Source organism: Protopterus annectens, chromosome 9.part0, assembly GCF_019279795.1.
Source record: "Protopterus annectens isolate FY-2018-M chromosome 9.part0, PAN1.0, whole genome shotgun sequence".
NCBI classification, from domain to species: Eukaryota; Metazoa; Chordata; order Ceratodontiformes; family Protopteridae; genus Protopterus; species Protopterus annectens.
The window spans coordinates 494,495,345-494,513,466 of NC_056743.1; the positions used below are offsets into that span (position 1 = coordinate 494,495,345).

Genomic DNA, 18,122 nt, shown 5'->3' on the forward strand with positions numbered 1-18,122 from the left:
AAGTACTTATCTGGTAAGTCTGGATATTGATTCTTTATATACCCACATCAAGATGAGATGGAAGCAGTTAATTACTGTTTGTTTAGGTTTGGCCAGTATGAGACTAGTTTTAATGAGTTTATTTTGGAATTATTAGTTCATACATTAACAAAAAAAAAGTCTCTCTCTTTCATGAAGATTGTTATTTCAAAATGAGTTGTAGCGTTGTTGCCTCACAGCAGGAGGTTCTCCCATTCGATTCTCAGCTGGAGTGCCTTCTCTGTGGAGTCTGCATGTCTTCCCCACGGCCGAGTGGCTGGCGTTTGAAAGACATGCGTGCCTTAGTTTAAGGTTGGGTGTCGAGCTGGCACCTCGGCACTGTAAAAATCTACAGTCAATCATTAGCGGACTGGAGTTCCGCTGTGCTGACCCCTAACCGGGAAAAGCCGAAAGAAGAAAGAAAAATACATTAACAAAAAAAAAAAATGTCTCTCTCTTTCATGAAGATTGTTATTTGAAAATGAGTGGTATGGCAAAGAGGGATAATTTTGCCCCTATATATATATATATATATATATATATATATATATATATATATATATATATATATATTTATGTGTACAGGGTTCCTATTAGAAGACCGAAGACGCATTCTTTCAAATGCGTCCTGGTCGAACTTAAAAGATTGAAAAGGCAAAATATCGAAGTGGCTTTTAAGCGACTTCTTTCCCTGGGAAAGAATTTGCTTGGCCATTTCGTTACTTTGCCATTTTCGGCACTGTAGTGCGGTCTCAGAGTTGGTATATTTAAGTAAGGAGGGTGTGGGGGCAAAGCCCCTCACAATGTAATGTTTAAAGAGTTTTCTTTTTTTTTGTTGGAACAGCGATTTTTTTTTCCCTTGGAAAAAAATCGCTATTCTGACAGTTTGAATTATAAGCTTTGGCTTACATAGGGTCGATTAATCACTGTTCACTTTTTTTAAGAGTTCGGTGATCTAATATAGATCCTATGTATACACGCACACACACACACACACCCACACACCTTTATGGGTTATCTGGAGGAAGAAAGCATATGGAGTGAGAATAATAATACATTTTTGAGTTACATCAATTTTTGGTTTTGTTACCTGGATGATTGCTGGTTAATACGCGAAGGGGAACTGAAATATTGAAAGATTTTGACATCTTTTTGAATTTCAATGGATTTGGAATGAAGTCGGAGGTTCCGTTTCATCAGTACACAGCACAATTTTTAGATGTTTTAGTGATAAAATCAATGGGTGGTTCCCTGTTTATTACAGTCTATAGGAAAACGTATCATAGGAATTCCCTATTATGGGTATATAGTTGCCATCCAAAACATGTGACAAAATAATATTCTCAAGTCACAGTTTTTGAGTTTGAAAAGAATTTGTAGTGATGACATCACTTATGACACAGAAAGCTCCAACAAGTTAAGTCAGAAGTTGGAACATTACTTATGGATGAAAAACTTTGATACAGGGAGCAAAGGATGTTAAATCCAGGTTCATTTTAACCCATGGTTCCAACATGTTTAAAATTAAAGATATCATACAAAAACATTGGGGTAATGCGACAAATGATAAATTCTTTGCGGTAAGAGTGAATAAAAGATGTACAGGAATGGGAGATCCTTGTACAACATTTTTCAGGTTTTAAGTATGTGAAAAAAGTGTGAAAGTGGATTATGCAGTTGCACACCTTGTGGTAATTCGTTTGCTGTAACTATGTTGTTAAGACCACTCAAATATTTGAAATAAGGGGTTTAATTACCTACATCACACCATGGAGTGTTTACATGGCAGTCTCCCCAAATTAGAACGCTTATTACTGTTGAAACCATAATTCATAACGTTTAACAGGATACTGTCAAAGTGGGCCATGAATGAAAAATGAAATCAAAAAGAACCCCCTGGAACCAGGCACTGAATTTTGTCATATCATCAAAAGACAAACCTGCAATTTTTAATTATGAAATACTTCAGCAAATAAACACATGCATCTATTGCAATAAAAATATAGTTGCCATAAGCAGAACAAATGCTAATAAGTGTTTATTCTCTTATCTTTTAAGAACAAGACCAATATTTTCAAGTTGTTTAATGGAGATTTATCGTCTGAACATTAAATTTACAGTAGCAGCAGAAATGCAGAAAACAAGTATGATATACTTTACATATTACATATACAGGAACCTTATGAAAGGAATGTGGTAAGTAAAAGTATAAGATCAGATAATGGGATACAATGCAATCTGTAGTGGTAAACTCCTCAAATGAACAAGAAAATTTTTTGTAATATTTTTAATAACAGGTTAATGTTCCAGACAGTAACTGCTGTGTTATGCCATCACATTGTTTTTAAATATATGTACAGCTTTCTCTGTAATTTAACTCTCACACAGCATATATCTCCACTTTCTAATCAATGTATAAACTGAATTTGTGGTAGTAATCCTGCATTAAAACTCTGAAATACTTCTGTTTTCAGTGTTAATTCTGCTAAATTATTTTAATTCCAGAATTAATGAATTTTACAAGAAGGTAATAAATTCTCATTGTCATTGAATCAAGTTAAGATAAGAAAGGTCTGCAACAGAATCTTAGTATTTTAACAGATTTTAAATAATTTAAACAAAATAAGAGAGAAATTAAAGATAGATAAAAATGGCACTGTTTAAATTAACAGAACATTTGAAATATGCTACACATTTTCAAAGTAAAAAAAACAAACAAATTAAACGTATTTTTCTTCATTTAACAATTTCTTGAGGATTCTGGGGAAAGACTAATTAGCTTCTGTTATTTAAATCACTTGGAAGTGGTTTACAGATTTATGGAGCATAAGAAGTGGAGAAAGCAAACTAAAACTGTAAGGGAAATCTAGTGCAAACAGCTCTAGGTTTATAAGGGGACCAGGTGACCAGAACCACTTTTCCCTCAGTTATGATCACTCCCACCAAAAAGGCAGTAAAACTCTTTCATATTGCATTAGTTTATCTTCAACTTAAAGGAGGAAGATTTGGTGAAAAAAGTCAGTTGCTTCTTTCTGAAACTGAAAACAGCAACAAGTCTCTTGTGTTTATGCAAATGAAGGCTTTGCTAAGGACACATTGTTATCGAAGATCCATCACAGTTACGGTCCGTTCACTGACTGTCACATGACTACATACCTGGAGGTGAAAGAGAAGAAAAAGATATACAACTTATCTGCAGTTTAAATCAGTCAGAGGCACTCAGGGTTCTCTGACTTTTTTTGATGCACTGGCCTAAATGTGCAACTTATACAGTCCTTAAAACATTTCAAACACCTTCTCAACGAATATTCCTTCAATTAAAGTATTATCCATTTCTGTAGCAGGCAATTATTCATTTGCAAAAAAATTTAAGAAAATCATATACTTACCAAGTTATCAATGTATCAAGTGATCTATGAAAGGACCCTCTTGACTGACCTTTGGATGGGTTTATCTCTACCACCAATTATAACCTTGCATTTATTCTCTTAAGATGCTACATTTATTCAAAATTATAAACGTTTACTGATGGAAGTTGAAATATGACTCACTGGCTACAAGTACCCACTGACCCTTTCAGTGGACTCCTGTGCCACTAGTGTACACATTCCTGCAAATAAAGACATAAAAATGATGACCTGGAAAGTACAGTTTTGTACCTACCATAAATGTAGATGTTCGATAGGTATGCATCTGCAGTCATAACATATGGGTTGTCCTGCCTCAGGCAGCCCTTCGGTCGGCCGGATTCCAAAGTCTGGGTCTGGCCTCGGCTGATGTCGCACCTTCCCCGACGTCAGAGCGTCTGGGGTATAAAAGCATCAGCCGACACCATTTTCCTCAGTTTTTCTTGCCCCAGATGCCAGGTGCCCTCTAGGAAGGCTAAATTTGGATAAATGCAATAGAATTCCAAACATTTGCAAAATTATATATATATATATATATATATATATATATATATATATATATATATATACATACATACATGTATATACAAACAAATACACCATAATAGATCCCCCCAGCTAGCTAAAAGAGGGGTAAACACCCTAGGAATACCACAGAGGGGTAGGAGGGAGGGTAAACCTGACTGCAGATGCATACCTATCGGACATCTACATTTATGGTAAGTACAAAACTGTACTATGTCCTTCAAGGATGCATCTGCAGTCATAACATATGGGTAGAATACCATAGCCAATCTGGGGGAGGAGGTACTAAGAAAAAGATGGTGTAGTTAAGATCCCCTGCAGGACTGCAGTAGCAAAGCCTGCTCTGGATCTGGAGTATAAAGGTAGATTGTAATGTTTGGTAAATGTATGCACGGAGCTCCAAGTAGCAGCTTCTAAAATGTCCTTGGTAGCCACCCCTCGTAGGAAGGCTGTAGTGGTGGCCGTGGCCCTTGTGGAATGAGGCCTGATGTTTGCAGGAACTGACTTTCCATGAAAGGAGTAACAAAATCGAATGCAATTTCCTATCCATTTTGAAATTGTCTGTTTGGAAATTGCTTTTCCTTGCATTCCAGCAGCATGTGCTACAAATAGTTGCTCAGTTTTTCTGCTACTTTTAGTTCTGCCCAAGTAGTAGCGTAGTTGTCTGTGTATATCCAGGGTGTGCAGAAGTTTTTCCCCTCTATTCTGTGGATTTGGGAAGAACGTAGGCAAGTGAATAGCTTGGTTCAAGGATACCCTAGATACCACCTTTGGCATAAAAGAAGGATTAGTTCTTAGTGTAACTCTGTCCTGATGGAAGATAAGAAATGGCTGTACTGCCATTAATGCTTGTAACTCAGATACTCTTCTTGCTGAAGTTATTGCCAGAAGGAATGCAGTTTTCCAAGACAGAAACTGAAGATCCGCTGTTGCTGCTGGTTCAAAGGGAGGAAGTGTTAGTTTCTCCAAGACAAAGTTGAGATCCCAAGCAGGTAAAGGGGTTTCTTGGAGGTTTGATATTTTTTATCCCTCTCAGAAATTGCTTGAGGAGAGGGTGTGAGAAGATAGGTGGATCCACATTGTATTCTGCTGAAATTGCTGAGGCATGAATCTTAATGGAAGAATAGGAAAGGCCATTGTGGATCAGTTCTGCTAAGTATTCCAGAATATGTGTCATGCTTGCCACTGTCACATCTAAGCCTTTTGATGTGTTCCAAATGAAAAATCTTTTCCATTTAGCTGAGTATGTCTTCCTTGTGGAAGGCCGGCGAGCTTCCATGATAATGTCCTTCACTCTCTGTGATAAAACATTTTGTTTTGGATTTAAGGGATTTTCCAGGCAGTTAGCTGCAATGTTTTCAAATTGGGATGCATGATCTTGAAATTGTTCTGCATCAGAAGAAGAGGCCATAGAGGGAGAGGCCATGGTTTTGCCTGTGACATGCTCCTCAATAGTGGATACCAGTGTTGCCTTGGCCAGTCTGGAGCTATCAGAATCACTCTTGGCTGTTCCTCCCTGATCTTCAGTAGAACCTTGTACATTAAAGGAAGAGGTGGGAAGGCATATACTTTTAGAGCTTTCCAGCTGAAAGAGAGAGAGTCCACCCTCCATGCTTGTGGGTGGTATGTCCTTGAGCAGAATGTCCTCAGTTGATGGTTGAGGGGGGAGGCGAACAGATCTATCTCCGGCGTTCCCCATGCCTTTGTTATGAGTTGGAAGATGTCTGGGTGCAGCATCCATTCGTGTGCATCCATGGTAGTTCTGCTTAAGCTGTCTGCCAGTGCATTTTCCTTTCCTGGCACGAACTGGGACTGCAGTTGGATATTGAGTTTCAGGCATAGCTCCCATAGATTCATAGCCAGCCGGCATAGAGGGTAGGAGTGTGTGCCTCCCTGCTTGTTTATGTACCACATGACCGTGGTGTTGTCTGTCCTTATTAACAGGTGGCCTTGATGGAGGAAGGGTTTGAAAGCCTCGATTGCATGCATCACTGCCAGCATTTCCTTTTGGTTTATGTGCATGTGTAGCTGTCCTTGAGACCATAAGCCTTGGATACAGTTGCCCTCCATGTGTGCTCCCCATCCTCGGTCTGAAGCGTCCGTGGTGATGGTTTGTTTTGTTTTTGGTTTGTTGAAAGGCAACCCCCTGTTGGACTGGCAGGCCTGAGCCCACCACAGGAATTCATTTTGAAGGCAAGGAATGATTGGTATCAAAGTTTCCAAACTGTGACTGTGTTGAGACCATACACTCCTTAGGTACCATTGTAATTTTCTCATATGCAGCCTGGCCTGTGGTATCAGAATTATGCAGGATGCCATGTAACCCAGGGCCTGCAGGATTTTCCTTGCAGTAAGCTGAGCTTGTCTTGTCAGATTCATGTAGTAATCCGGAAGTTGTTTTTGTTTTTCTTCTGTGAGAAAGGCCATTTGGGTGGTTGTGTCTAGATCCGCACCCAGAAAGGTTATCCTTTGGGATGGAACCAGTCTTGATTTTTGGATGTTGACTGTGTATCCCAATGCCTGTAGTAGGTGGATGGCATAGGCCAAGTCTTTTATCAAATTTACCTTGTTGTCCGCTTGTATAAGGCAGTCGTCCAGATAAGGGTAGATTTGAATCCCCTGAAGTCTGCAGTGTGCAATTACTGATGCCAGGCATTTCGTGAATACTCTGGGCGCAGTAGATAAGCCAAAGGGCAATGCTGAGAATTGATAATGCTCTGATCCTGCAAGAAACCTGAGGTGTCTTCTGCAGTTTGGTCGAATAGGGACGTGCAGGTATGCCTCCTTGAGATCTAGAGTCACCAGCCAAGACTCCTTGCCCAACATGGGAAGAAGTTGCTGTAGGGTCAGCATCTTGAATTTTGGCACAATGAGGTAAGTATTCAGTGCGGACAGGTCGAGAATAGGCCTCCATTGATTTTCTTTTCTTGGTACAAGGAATAGTCTGGAGTAAAATCCTTGGCCTTGCTCTGAAAGTGGTACCTTTTCTATAGCTTTCATTTGAAGCAAGTTGTTGATCTGCTTTAAAGCCTCTGCCCTCTGATTTGGTGGTAGGTTTGGCATTCCGTTTCTTTTTGGCAAAGTGTGGAAGTGGAACCTGTATCCTTTGTCTATTATTTGCAGTGTCCATGTGTCCCTTGTAATATAATGCCAATTTTCCGAGAATAAAGCAAGCTTTCCGCCCAAGGGTGCTTCCAGTTGAGCCCTGGTGGGCGGAATCAGAGTAAAGTCATTGAGCCTGTCCTGGGGTAGTAGTTGTTGTTGCTGCTGTTGCACTACCTCTCTGGTTGGCAGGCTGCCACTGGCAGCCTCTGTAAGAGCCCCTAGATTGGCCTCTGCCTCTGGGGCGTCTGTTCCTGCCTCTCTGGGCTCTGTCCGAGTCTGGAAAGGACCAATTCTTAGTAGGCCAGTTTCTGCTGAATCTCGGTGGTTGTACTTGTAGGAAATCCTTAACTGTTTGCACAGATTTTGCCTTTTCTTCATACTTTAAGACCTCCTGAGCAGAGGAGCCAAATAAATTTTGTTTCTCCATTGGAGCATCCAGGAGTTTAGCTTTAACATGGTCTGGCAAAGATTGTTCCTTCAGCCAGGCATGCCTACGAATAACTGCCCCAGTCATAGCTGACCTAAATGAAGCCTCCAATGCATCATAACCACATTTTAAGAAATGATTACTAACCTGCTGTGAGTTGTGTACCAAATCCTGAAGGGATTTACGGTCAAGGGGCTCAGCAGAAGAAAGCTTCTTGTTCAGTTCATCTAACAAATACTCTTGGTACTGTATCATATGAAATTGACAATTTAGTGCCCTGACGGAAAGAGTTGCAGAAGTATATACCTTCTTTCCCCATCTCTCTAAAGCTCTAGACTCTCTTTCAGAAGGTAGAGGATTTTTGGCAGTGGCAGCCGCAACCCCTTTAGGGCCCAGAGTAATAGTTTCTGGGTCTGCAGAATGGGCTTTATACAGATGAAAATGAGAATCCGGGACCCTGTAGTATCTATCAGGTTTGGCAGGGGCCGGGGGGAGAGTATCAGGGGCTGTACTGACATCATTGTACACATCATCAATTACATTCAAAACAGGAGGTATAGCTAAGGGCCTATGCTGAGGCAAATGTAAAAAGGTCCTTAATCTTTTTCTAGAATCAGAGAAATCCTGATCTTGCCATTGAAAATGCTCTCTCATGGAGTGTAAAGTCTCACCAAAGGAAAATTCTTCAGAAGGGGAGGCCGAAGGGATAGATTCTTCTGCATCAGAATCCTCATAGGGCGAATAAGCCTCCTCCTGGTGGTCTGACAACTCAGAACCATCCGAGGACTCATCTGAAGAGTGTGGGTCAGAAGGCTCAGTCCTGGGCCTTTTGTCTGGTGGAGGGTGAGAGGCCCTGTCCGGGTGAGGTTGTGAACCTCTAATTAAAGAAATAAGGTCCTCTGCAAGGCTGAGGATCTGAGAACTAGAGGAAGGCCTCTGGGATGTAGTCTTGGGAGGCAAAGCTTTAGAAAGTTTAGCAGCTTTAGCCCTAGAAAAGGCCTTAATGGACATGGAAGCAGGGGGCCTAGCTGCCCCACGTGCAGGAGTAGATATGTCCAAACGTATGGTGTTGGACATATCCTGGGCACTGGTTTCGGTAGGTAGCTCGGTAGCCGACTCAGCCAGGGCCTCCCGGGCTGCGGTGGTTGGTTGAGTGGATTCGGATGAAGGAATCTCCGAGGACTCGGTTTCGGCCAAAACCGAGACACTCGCGGTAGGCCTTACCGTGGTTTCAGCCGAAACCGCAGGCTGCGAGTGTCGGTCCTTGTCCTTCCGTTTTTTCACCAAATGTGATGTCGGAGTCTCCGACGGCATTTTATATGCAAAACTAGCCCCAAAAAATTCCTCTGCAAACTCCGACCAACGTCTAAGAGTTCGTCGGTTGTAGGAAGCACAGGCTGAACAAGACGATACGTTGTGGTCTGGGCCTAAGCAAGGAAGGCAGTAGGAATGGAAATCCTTACGAGGTATTTGTTTCCCACAAGTTAAACAATTATTTACTTTATCTGACATCGGCTGAGGCAAGAAAGAGTCCCCAATGGGGTATTTAGCTTTTTCGAAGTTTTCGGTAGCTGAAATCACTGGATCTGACCGACCGGCACTTGCGAACAGCTTCTGCTTCGGGCACCGCGTGGCAAGAAAGACTGAGGAAAATGGCGTCGGCTGATGCTTTTATACCCCAGACGCTCTGACGTCGGGGAAGGTGCGACATCAGCCGAGGCCAGACCCAGACTTTGGAATCCGGCCGACCGAAGGGCTGCCTGAGGCAGGACAACCCATATGTTATGACTGCAGATGCATCCTTGAAGGACATCTTCCTAAACAGAAAATCTATAGAGTATGTCTGCAGATGGACAGGGTGGCTTCCTCGTGTCAGTTCTTTGCAGACATGGGGAGAAGGGGTTCAGCTTAGACTAATCATAGCATGTCCCATGCTGAGGCATTCATTTACTAACCATGGTAGTGCACTGACCAATACTGAACAATTTCAGGCATAGCCTGGGTGAAATGCAAAACATTTCACACACACACAAAAAAAAAAAAAAATGTTATATATATATATATATATATATATATATATATACACACACACACACACACACACACACACACACACATATATATATATATATATAGAGAGAGAGAGAGAGAGAAAGAGAGAGATGTAAGCAAAAAACAAAGCAGTTCAGTTTAGTTACATAGAAAGACTATATATGTATTATGTATGTGTGTAAGTGAGTGTGTGTGTGTATGTGTGTGTGTGTGTATATATATATATATATATATATATATATATATATTTATATATATGGGTCTATGACATTTCGCCGAAAATGTCTGACATAGGGTCCAAATCGCCAAAAACAGCACTGACAGTGTATCTGCCCTATTCTCCCACTGTAGTGAGATCTCTGAGAACATTGAAGTAGAGGGGGTGTGGGGGGCACAACCCCCCACAATGGGGTGTGGGGGTGTAGCCCCCCCATCTACTCCGGTTATAAACTACCTACTTACCCTTTTAATAGGGACTGCTCAATATTAAACAATACTAGACAATATTAAACTGTACTGGGTGGGGGGGGGCTCTGCCCCCACACCCCCCTACTTTAATATTCTCACTCCGAGATCGCACTACAGTGGGGAAAAGGGCAGATACACTGTCAGTACTATTTTCGGCAATTTGGACCCTATGTCAAAAATTTTCGGCAAAATGACAACGATCCATATGTACATATATATATATATATATATATATATACACACACACACACACACACACACAGAGACACACACACACACACACCCAAGCAGAGTAGAACGTAAAATTAAGCAAAGTGTAATGCGTGTATATCTGTATCTATCTATATCTTATATATATATATATATATATATATATATATATATATATATATATATATATATATATATATACACACACACACACACACACTAGTTTCTAAAGTGGGTCAACCTTCAGTAAATCTAATGTAAAAAGATAACACAGGAATGCACCATGCGCTGCGTAATTAAAACACTTCAAAAAAGTCCATAGAATCCAAAATTTAATGCAATGAGGACAAACCAAAAAAAGGGACTGCAGTAGGTTAGCGCTTTCACGTTTGAATCAACGCTTCATCAGATGTCATCAGTGGGTAAGCGTGAAAGCGCTAACCTACTGCAGTCCCTTTTTTTGGTTTGTCCTCATTGCATTAAATTTTGGATTCTATGGACTTTTTTGAAGTGTTTTAATTACGCAGCGCATGGTGCATTCCTCTGTTATCTTTTTACATTTGTGGTTCGTTGAACTGAGGGTGCTTAACCTGGCAGGTATTGGTTATTTTTCTGTTCAGTAAATCTAAGACAGAAGATACTTGGAAAGGTCATACGAACAGTGTGTTAGACGGTATGTCCTGTGCTGAAGCAGGGGCGTTTGGCTTGGATGAAATTTTTTTTTTAAGCTGCATTCTGAATGTGGCATAATGTTTTGCATGCGACATGTATTACATATGTGGGTGAGAAGACACAGATGATCTCTGCAGTGATATCTGAACCAGAAGTTTATGTTGTCAACTCCATGATGGATGCCAGTGGGATATTTTCAAGCAGAATAGAGACTTCTTTTGGATGTATACATTTGATTTACAATGGGGCTGAATAGTGTTGGGGTGGGAAATAAATGACCTGTGGGAGGTATAGAGTTTATTGATGAGAGAGTGCTAAATTTTTTTAAGGAAGTCTTCTAATGAAAATTCTGTTGTGCAATGCTGAATGGTGTTTGTAGACAGGGTGTCATGAGGAGCTTTTCTTCTTGTAAGGAGGAGTTTTTCTTCTTGTAAGAAGGTTAACGGTCTTTTTCCCCAACTGTTTGAGAAATGTAACAGTGTAATTTGTTTCTTTTTTGGAGGATTCTTTTGTGCCTTCTAATGTATGTCTTGACTAGGCTATGTAAGGCTGTAAAGGAGGTGCGGTAGTCAGTTGAGGGGATTTGTTTCCATTTTTGCCAGACTTCATTCCTTAGAATAAGATGATGTTTGAGTTCAGTAGAACAGCCATTCAGTTTTGGTAAATTTATAAAGCCTGTTGATAACTGAGAAAAATGTGATTTTTAGCTGGACTAGAAGTTGGTTCAGTTTATGGCTGCTATACTAAGGTCATGTAAAGAGAGTATATTGTTCTAGTTTTGGGCTGGGAGAAAGTTTTTGAGTTGGTCACTATTAGTGCTACACTGATTTGTGAAGGCTTTTAACACTGGTGGCAGTTTTACAGGATGGTTGATAACTGTAAAAGTGATTAGGCAGTGGTCGCTTAGTGAAGGTTGTAGAATGCTTATGTTGGAGATGGAGTTTGGTATGTTTGTAATACTCAGATCATGTGTGGAGTTGTCTGGTGGATCTGAGTTGTTTAGGCTTTATTGGTTCTTTTAGGAGCTGAAGGAGACCTAGATCCACTAAGAAAGTAACCATGATAGATGAAAGAGGGACACTTACTAAACAAATAATAGACCCAATGAAATAGGAGAGACACCAGGGTCAGCCACATGTTAGATGCATGGAGAAAAAAAATTATGCAAAAACAGTCTTGGTTAACATGTGCCTCAAAGCAAGTGTCCATGGTAAAGATGCTTCACGATTGCCTCCATTGCAGGCAAGTGTTGGAGGCAGCAGCTTCTCTTGTGGAATGAGATCTAATGGCAGCATTTGCTGATGGGTACTTCAACACGTCATAACAAAAGAGAAATCAGTTAATAATTCACTTGGAGAGTGTCTGCTTGGCAAACACAAGCTTTTCCCTTCTTGGTGAAAGGGAGGTGAACTGGTCAGCCATCTTAAATATGCACATTCAATTCAAGTAAGAGCTGGATCATGGTGTGAAAAGCCCTTTCTGCCTTGGTATCTATACATACAAAGATATTCATGAGACTGACTGAATCAGGAATTTTAAAAACTCTCCCTCTGGTGGCAAGATTGGTTCATCGTGAAGGATCACATACCTTTCTGAAAGATCTGATACAGTTTCCCTATACATAAGGGTCTGAAACTCTGAGTGTCAATGAGCAAGACATGACAGTCACTAAGAAAATCATTATCCAGGGCACGAACTTTAATGTTGCTGAGTTAGATTCAAATGGTGGACAGGCAAGTCTGTCAACAAAAAATCAGGTTTCACAGAGGAAGTTCTTCAAAGGAGGACATAGGTGCAACAATTGTTTACAGAACCACCTCACCAACCAGTGAGGGGCCATAATCCTGCTGCCCACAAGGTTATGAAGGACAGAAATAACTTCACCTACACCTTGATCGTGCAGTGACTCTGGCCCAAGTAATACAGATGCCTGATGTAAATACTGATCTCCTGCAAGCTGACTGCCTGAGAATATTGATCACAAACTATGAACCTTGTTCACTTCTAGACAGTGGCCTGCTCACTGGATAGCATCCTACCAGCTTCAACAACCTCTGACATAAAGGTTGATAAAACTGCCAATTTTAATATTTAGAGACATCTGCACAGGAAACGTTTTCTGTTTAAGTACAGGCTGATGCGTCTGAAACTACACCCTTCTTGGAAAACAAAGGGCACTGAGAGTGAATTTTTTGTCTTTCTTTCATTACGTTTGTGACTGCCCTCTGCACTACTAATGGACAGAGGCAGTTTCTAAATACTTTATGCCATGCATGGGTCCCCTCAAATTCTCTGCTATGATCCCAGTTATCCTCATTAGGGGTAATATATAATCATCAACCAAGGAATGGGTAGGGCCACTCTAACATCAAATGACATGGGCTCAGTCAATAACCAAAAGGGAAACTGGCTAGGCTTATAATGGCCCACACGGGGATTTAATCTAGTACTTACCTATGAACCTATAACAGATGTGGAATCAGCAGGAATGGCAAAAATACAAATAAGAATCTCCGCTGCCATGCATGCACCGCTACCTTCATCTTACTCTGCTGAAATGAGCAGAAGAGGGGGAAGCTCATGTTTTCCTGAACGACTAAGTGATCAAATTTTCAGAGTATCTCACTCCCAAAAGACCCAGGTAATTGAGATTACAGCTCCAGGACAGGACTCAGAAGATGCTTAAACCATCCAACAGATCCAGATCACTTCCTCAGGTACGTGAAATGCTAATAGAACAATTTCCTTGTCTGTAGCTCACTAACAGATGAGCATCCCCTCTCTGAACTTTGGATATGGCCATTGCCCCATTGCTTAAGTACCACTCAATGGACTGATCATTCTAACCAGATAATTAGAGGCCCCAGAAGCAGTTTTGTCTTTAAGGCATTTAGAGGAAAGACAAAACTCCCAGTAACACGTGGAAGTCTAGACAAGTTCTCCAGTGTGCTAGTGATGTCCTCTTTGCTAGAATTTGCAATAACCTCAGTTGTATAAAGGTAATGCTTACCAGAAGGTTGCTGGGAACTGGCTACTACTTTGGGTGAAATGACAAGCATTTGACACCAGAAGTGAGTTTGTCCAACGGTGCTGGCTCTAAAGGCACTGAAATGTCACAGTCCTCTCTAACATCCACAGCCTCAGGCAAGAAAATGATACCATGAAGCACGTGGCACTCATCAAACCCAGAGGGAAGAGCACAGCCCATGCCTGGATTCTGCTGTGTATCCTTATTCATTTGGCCAAAGGCATGACCTCCTGGGCATGACAGACCAACACTGAAGAGGGCCTAGCTCCATACCAGTATTGGTCAGTTTCTGGGCAGGAGTTAGACAGGTGGTCTTCTCATTTACTGTAACACATAGACTGCAACCACATAAATGCCCAGAGAAGAGATGTTTTGGGGAAGTTTTTGGAGGGACTGTCACTATCATCCCAGTAAAGAAATGCAGGGCTCAGTCTACTGCAATCATCATCCACTGTGATAAATAGCTTTTAAAAAGATTCCAAGCAAAAAATAAACCCCTAAGAGTAACACCTTGTACTGTAATTGACACCTTACTACCCAGAGTGAGCTGATGGAATCTTCTGCTTAGCTTTCGCAAGTTGATGTAAAACTAGGTATCCTTCATGTCCAACTACACCATGCAGTACCTGCTGGAGCAAAAGCATGACTTCCTCATTGTGACAGTGTGAAACTAGACACAACAGATGTGCTGGCTGAAGTCACTGAGACCCAGAATGTGAAAGAAATCATCCACTCCTTCAGGACATGGAAAATGAGTGAAAGTTCTCTCCCTTTGAAACAGGGACAGCCTCAATGGCACCCCTCAGCAGGTCAGTCTGCACATGCTGTGTCCAGAGTGCCCCACCAAGACGGACTGATCCACCAGCTTTCTTCTTGAGGTCAATGAGCTTCAGGACATTGTCAAAAATAATCATGTTTAAAGCCCAAATGATTTTTATAATGGCTCTCCAAGCTAGCATGAACTCAGATAACTGACCGCCACTGGCAAATTCAGGGTGGAGTGAAAACAGTATAGGCTAGCTGATGGGGTCAACCTCTTTTGTGATTTAGTCAGCATCAGAGGTGGCAGTATTATATGATTCCCTCCTGACTTGTACAATTTTTATACATAGCCATTCCAGTTATCCCTATAATATATGGCTTACCAAAAATCCATAAGAATTTAATGACACTCCCATGAGGCCAATAGTTGTAGCCGATGCATCACCATGGCCCTATTTAAAAATCTCGAAAATCAATTACATGAACCATTGACACATAGTAAGAGCTTTATCAGAGACACTAATGATTTTCTTAATGCACTACATCACTAGTTAAAAGAAGAAAGAAAAACCTTAGGTAATTTGATAGCGGCCACAATGGACGGTAAATCACATTTACAGTAATTCCAAATGATGTTGGGATTCAGCATATCAGGAGAATTTCTTTGTATCCATAGGAAGTTTCCACCATCCAAAGTAGAAATGATTTGTTCAATGTTAGATGTAGTGCTTTGTAACAATGTATTTTTGTTTAACAATGAGATCTCCAGTTACTAGGAGTGGTTATGGGTAACACCCATTGCTAATAGTTACACAAATGTGGTACTTTCTAAGTAGGAAAAAATATATATATTTAACATAAGTGACAGCTTAACTAAATTTCAGAATGAGAATTTAGCTTTTTATAACTGCTTTGTTGGCGACATTTTTCTTCTTTGGGCAGGTAGTATAGAAACTCTGAAGGGTTTCGTTGATGACTTGCACAAAACTACTGACTTTCTACAATTTGAACTTAACCACTCTGTTAATAATGTGAATGTCCTGGATCTGAATGTTATATATACACAAATGATAGGTTTGATAAAAAAATACAAAGAAAAAAATGTGCAAACTACAAGATACATCCATGCCAACAGTATGCATCCCAGGCCAGTGTTGTCAAAAGCCAGTTTTTAAGAGCCAGTAGGCTTAATGCAACAAAAAGCTGGTTTATCCATGAAATTAATAATATGGCAGATGACGTTTATATGAGTGGTTTAGATCCAAAAACTATTCAAGATAGTCAGAAAAACACGAGTTATCAAAACCATATTTATTTGGTAATGACCTCACCACCTTCAAGAGTTACCGCTGATGAAGACTGGTCTACAAGATATGTTACTAAATATAACAGGCGTACCCCTCAAATCAGATCTCTAATACTAAGAAATTGGGCTTTTCTTAAATCAGACAGTGAAGTTACGAAAATAGTTGGGGGTACACCTCATTTTATATATGTAAAATGAAAAGAACCTAAAACAGTATCTAAGCTATAAAGATCTTAACTCGGATATTAAGAAAATATATCTTATTGCCAATAAGAAGACTATGAACCCTTGCTATAACTGTAGGTATATTAATTTACAAAAAGATTTTTTACACCCCATCTCCAATCAGATATTTACCTTCATTGTTTTTGCTACATACATGACTGAAAATGTTGTTTACCTAGCTAATTGGGAAAAGAGTAGTTGCTTTTATATCAGTAAGACAAATCAAGCATTAAAGGGTAGAATAGCATAACATTTATCTGAAATCCATAGAAAAATAGATACTAACACACTTTCCAAGCATATTACAGTGCAAGGTTGTGACCATTTGTTCAAATTTAGGGCATTATAAAAGTTACATCCTAATAAAAGGGGGGGGGGCTTAACCAATAAAACTGAAATTGTAGAGTATAAATAGATAAATTACTTCCGAGTCGACCAGTTACCAGGGCTTAATATCATAAATAGTGCTAGACCATTTTAAAAAGATAGGCAAAGTTATGTTACATAGTTAATAATTTAGGTTATTAATGGAAAAATAGAGATTGTCTTAGCTGATATCTACAAATATATCTTTATATATGAAATTTTTATGTATGATTTTATGTAATAGTTTTTTTTTATCTCTATCAATGCTGCTATTTAAATATCATGTGATCATTATCTTTGTTTTTATACGCTGGCTTAGTAAATACATGTTTGATGTTAATACAGTAATTTATTGCAACACTGAGGAAGAGTCTTGGAGACTTAAAAGCTTTGTTTGTTCTGCATTAAAGTGTTTTATATGAGACTGTTGTACCATTGGTTTCTTCACTGTCTCTTTAAGGCCACAACTTTGTACCTTTTACTTAGATGCACCATAACAGACTGATTGCTTAGTCATCAAAAATGCAGTAGCTCACCTAAGGCCTTCATGGCCAAATGCCTTTTTCAGAATGCCATTTCATCAACAACTAGATCCTTCTGTTGGGTGACGGGGGGGGGAGGGATTGTGTACTCAACCATAACATTCCATCTGTGTTGTCCATTTTCATTCTTCCTCAATCACAGGATTCAGATTCAACCCTTGGATCCAACTTGGCCATTATTTTAGCTCTTGGCCACTAAAAACCTCTTGAGCTCCTCCCTTACCCATAATGCACCAACCCCTAATGTACCACAGATCTCTATAGACATAATGTAAGAAATAATGTCATAATATCACTGACAGAAGTCTTCATTATCGTGAGCACAACATAAGGAACAATGGTGTCCTTACAAGTTCTTGTTCTTCTAGTCATCAATTGTGAAAGAGTTTGGGGATTGGTGGGAGGGGAGATGATGAAGAATGAAAATGGGCAACACAAATGGAACGTTATGGTGAGTACATAACTTCTTTATTTGATAATGTCAATTTTCATTCATTCTTCAACCAATGGGACAGAGTCTCCAGCCACCTGAAATCCCGGGTGGACTCTAAGAAAGGATATTTCTGAGCACAGCTGAGCCAAAGGCTGCTCTTCCCCTCAAGACAAGATCCAATTTGTACTGAGTATTAAAGGAATGAGGACTGGCCCAAGCTGCAGGCCCATATATGTCAGCCATGGAAGCCCTAGACAGAAACACTGAAGAAGGTTCCATGGACCTAGTTGAATGGGCTCTTAAGGGTTTTGGTAAGGACAGTCCCAAATTGTGGACAATTGATATATAATCTGTCAGCCATCTGGCCAAAGTTACCTTTCCAACTGATTTACCCAATTTAGAATCTGCAAAGGAGACAAATAATTGATCAGTCTTTCTAATTTCTTTTGTTCTATATAAGTAAAAACGTAACTGTCTGTGAACATCCAATAAGTACAACGTATATTCACCTTTGTTTGCAAATTTTGGAAAGCAAACTGGCAGATTAATGGAATGGTTGATGGTTAGATTCTGACA

General features: G+C 40.1%; 1 protein-coding gene across 5 annotated transcripts in view; it reads right to left on the reverse strand.

The window, feature by feature from the left end:
- Positions 1-2,087: 2,087 nt before the first annotated feature.
- Positions 2,088-18,122, reverse strand: part of LOC122811292 (STAM binding protein) — a 688,610-nt gene continuing 672,575 nt past the window's right edge. For all 5 annotated transcript variants that reach the window (XM_044083041.1, XM_044083043.1, XM_044083042.1 and 2 more), the window contains one exon: positions 2,088-3,174. In XM_044083041.1, the coding sequence (XP_043938976.1) occupies positions 3,118-3,174 (57 nt within the window). In that variant the 3' untranslated portion in view covers positions 2,088-3,117. The remainder of the gene's footprint in view (positions 3,175-18,122) is intronic.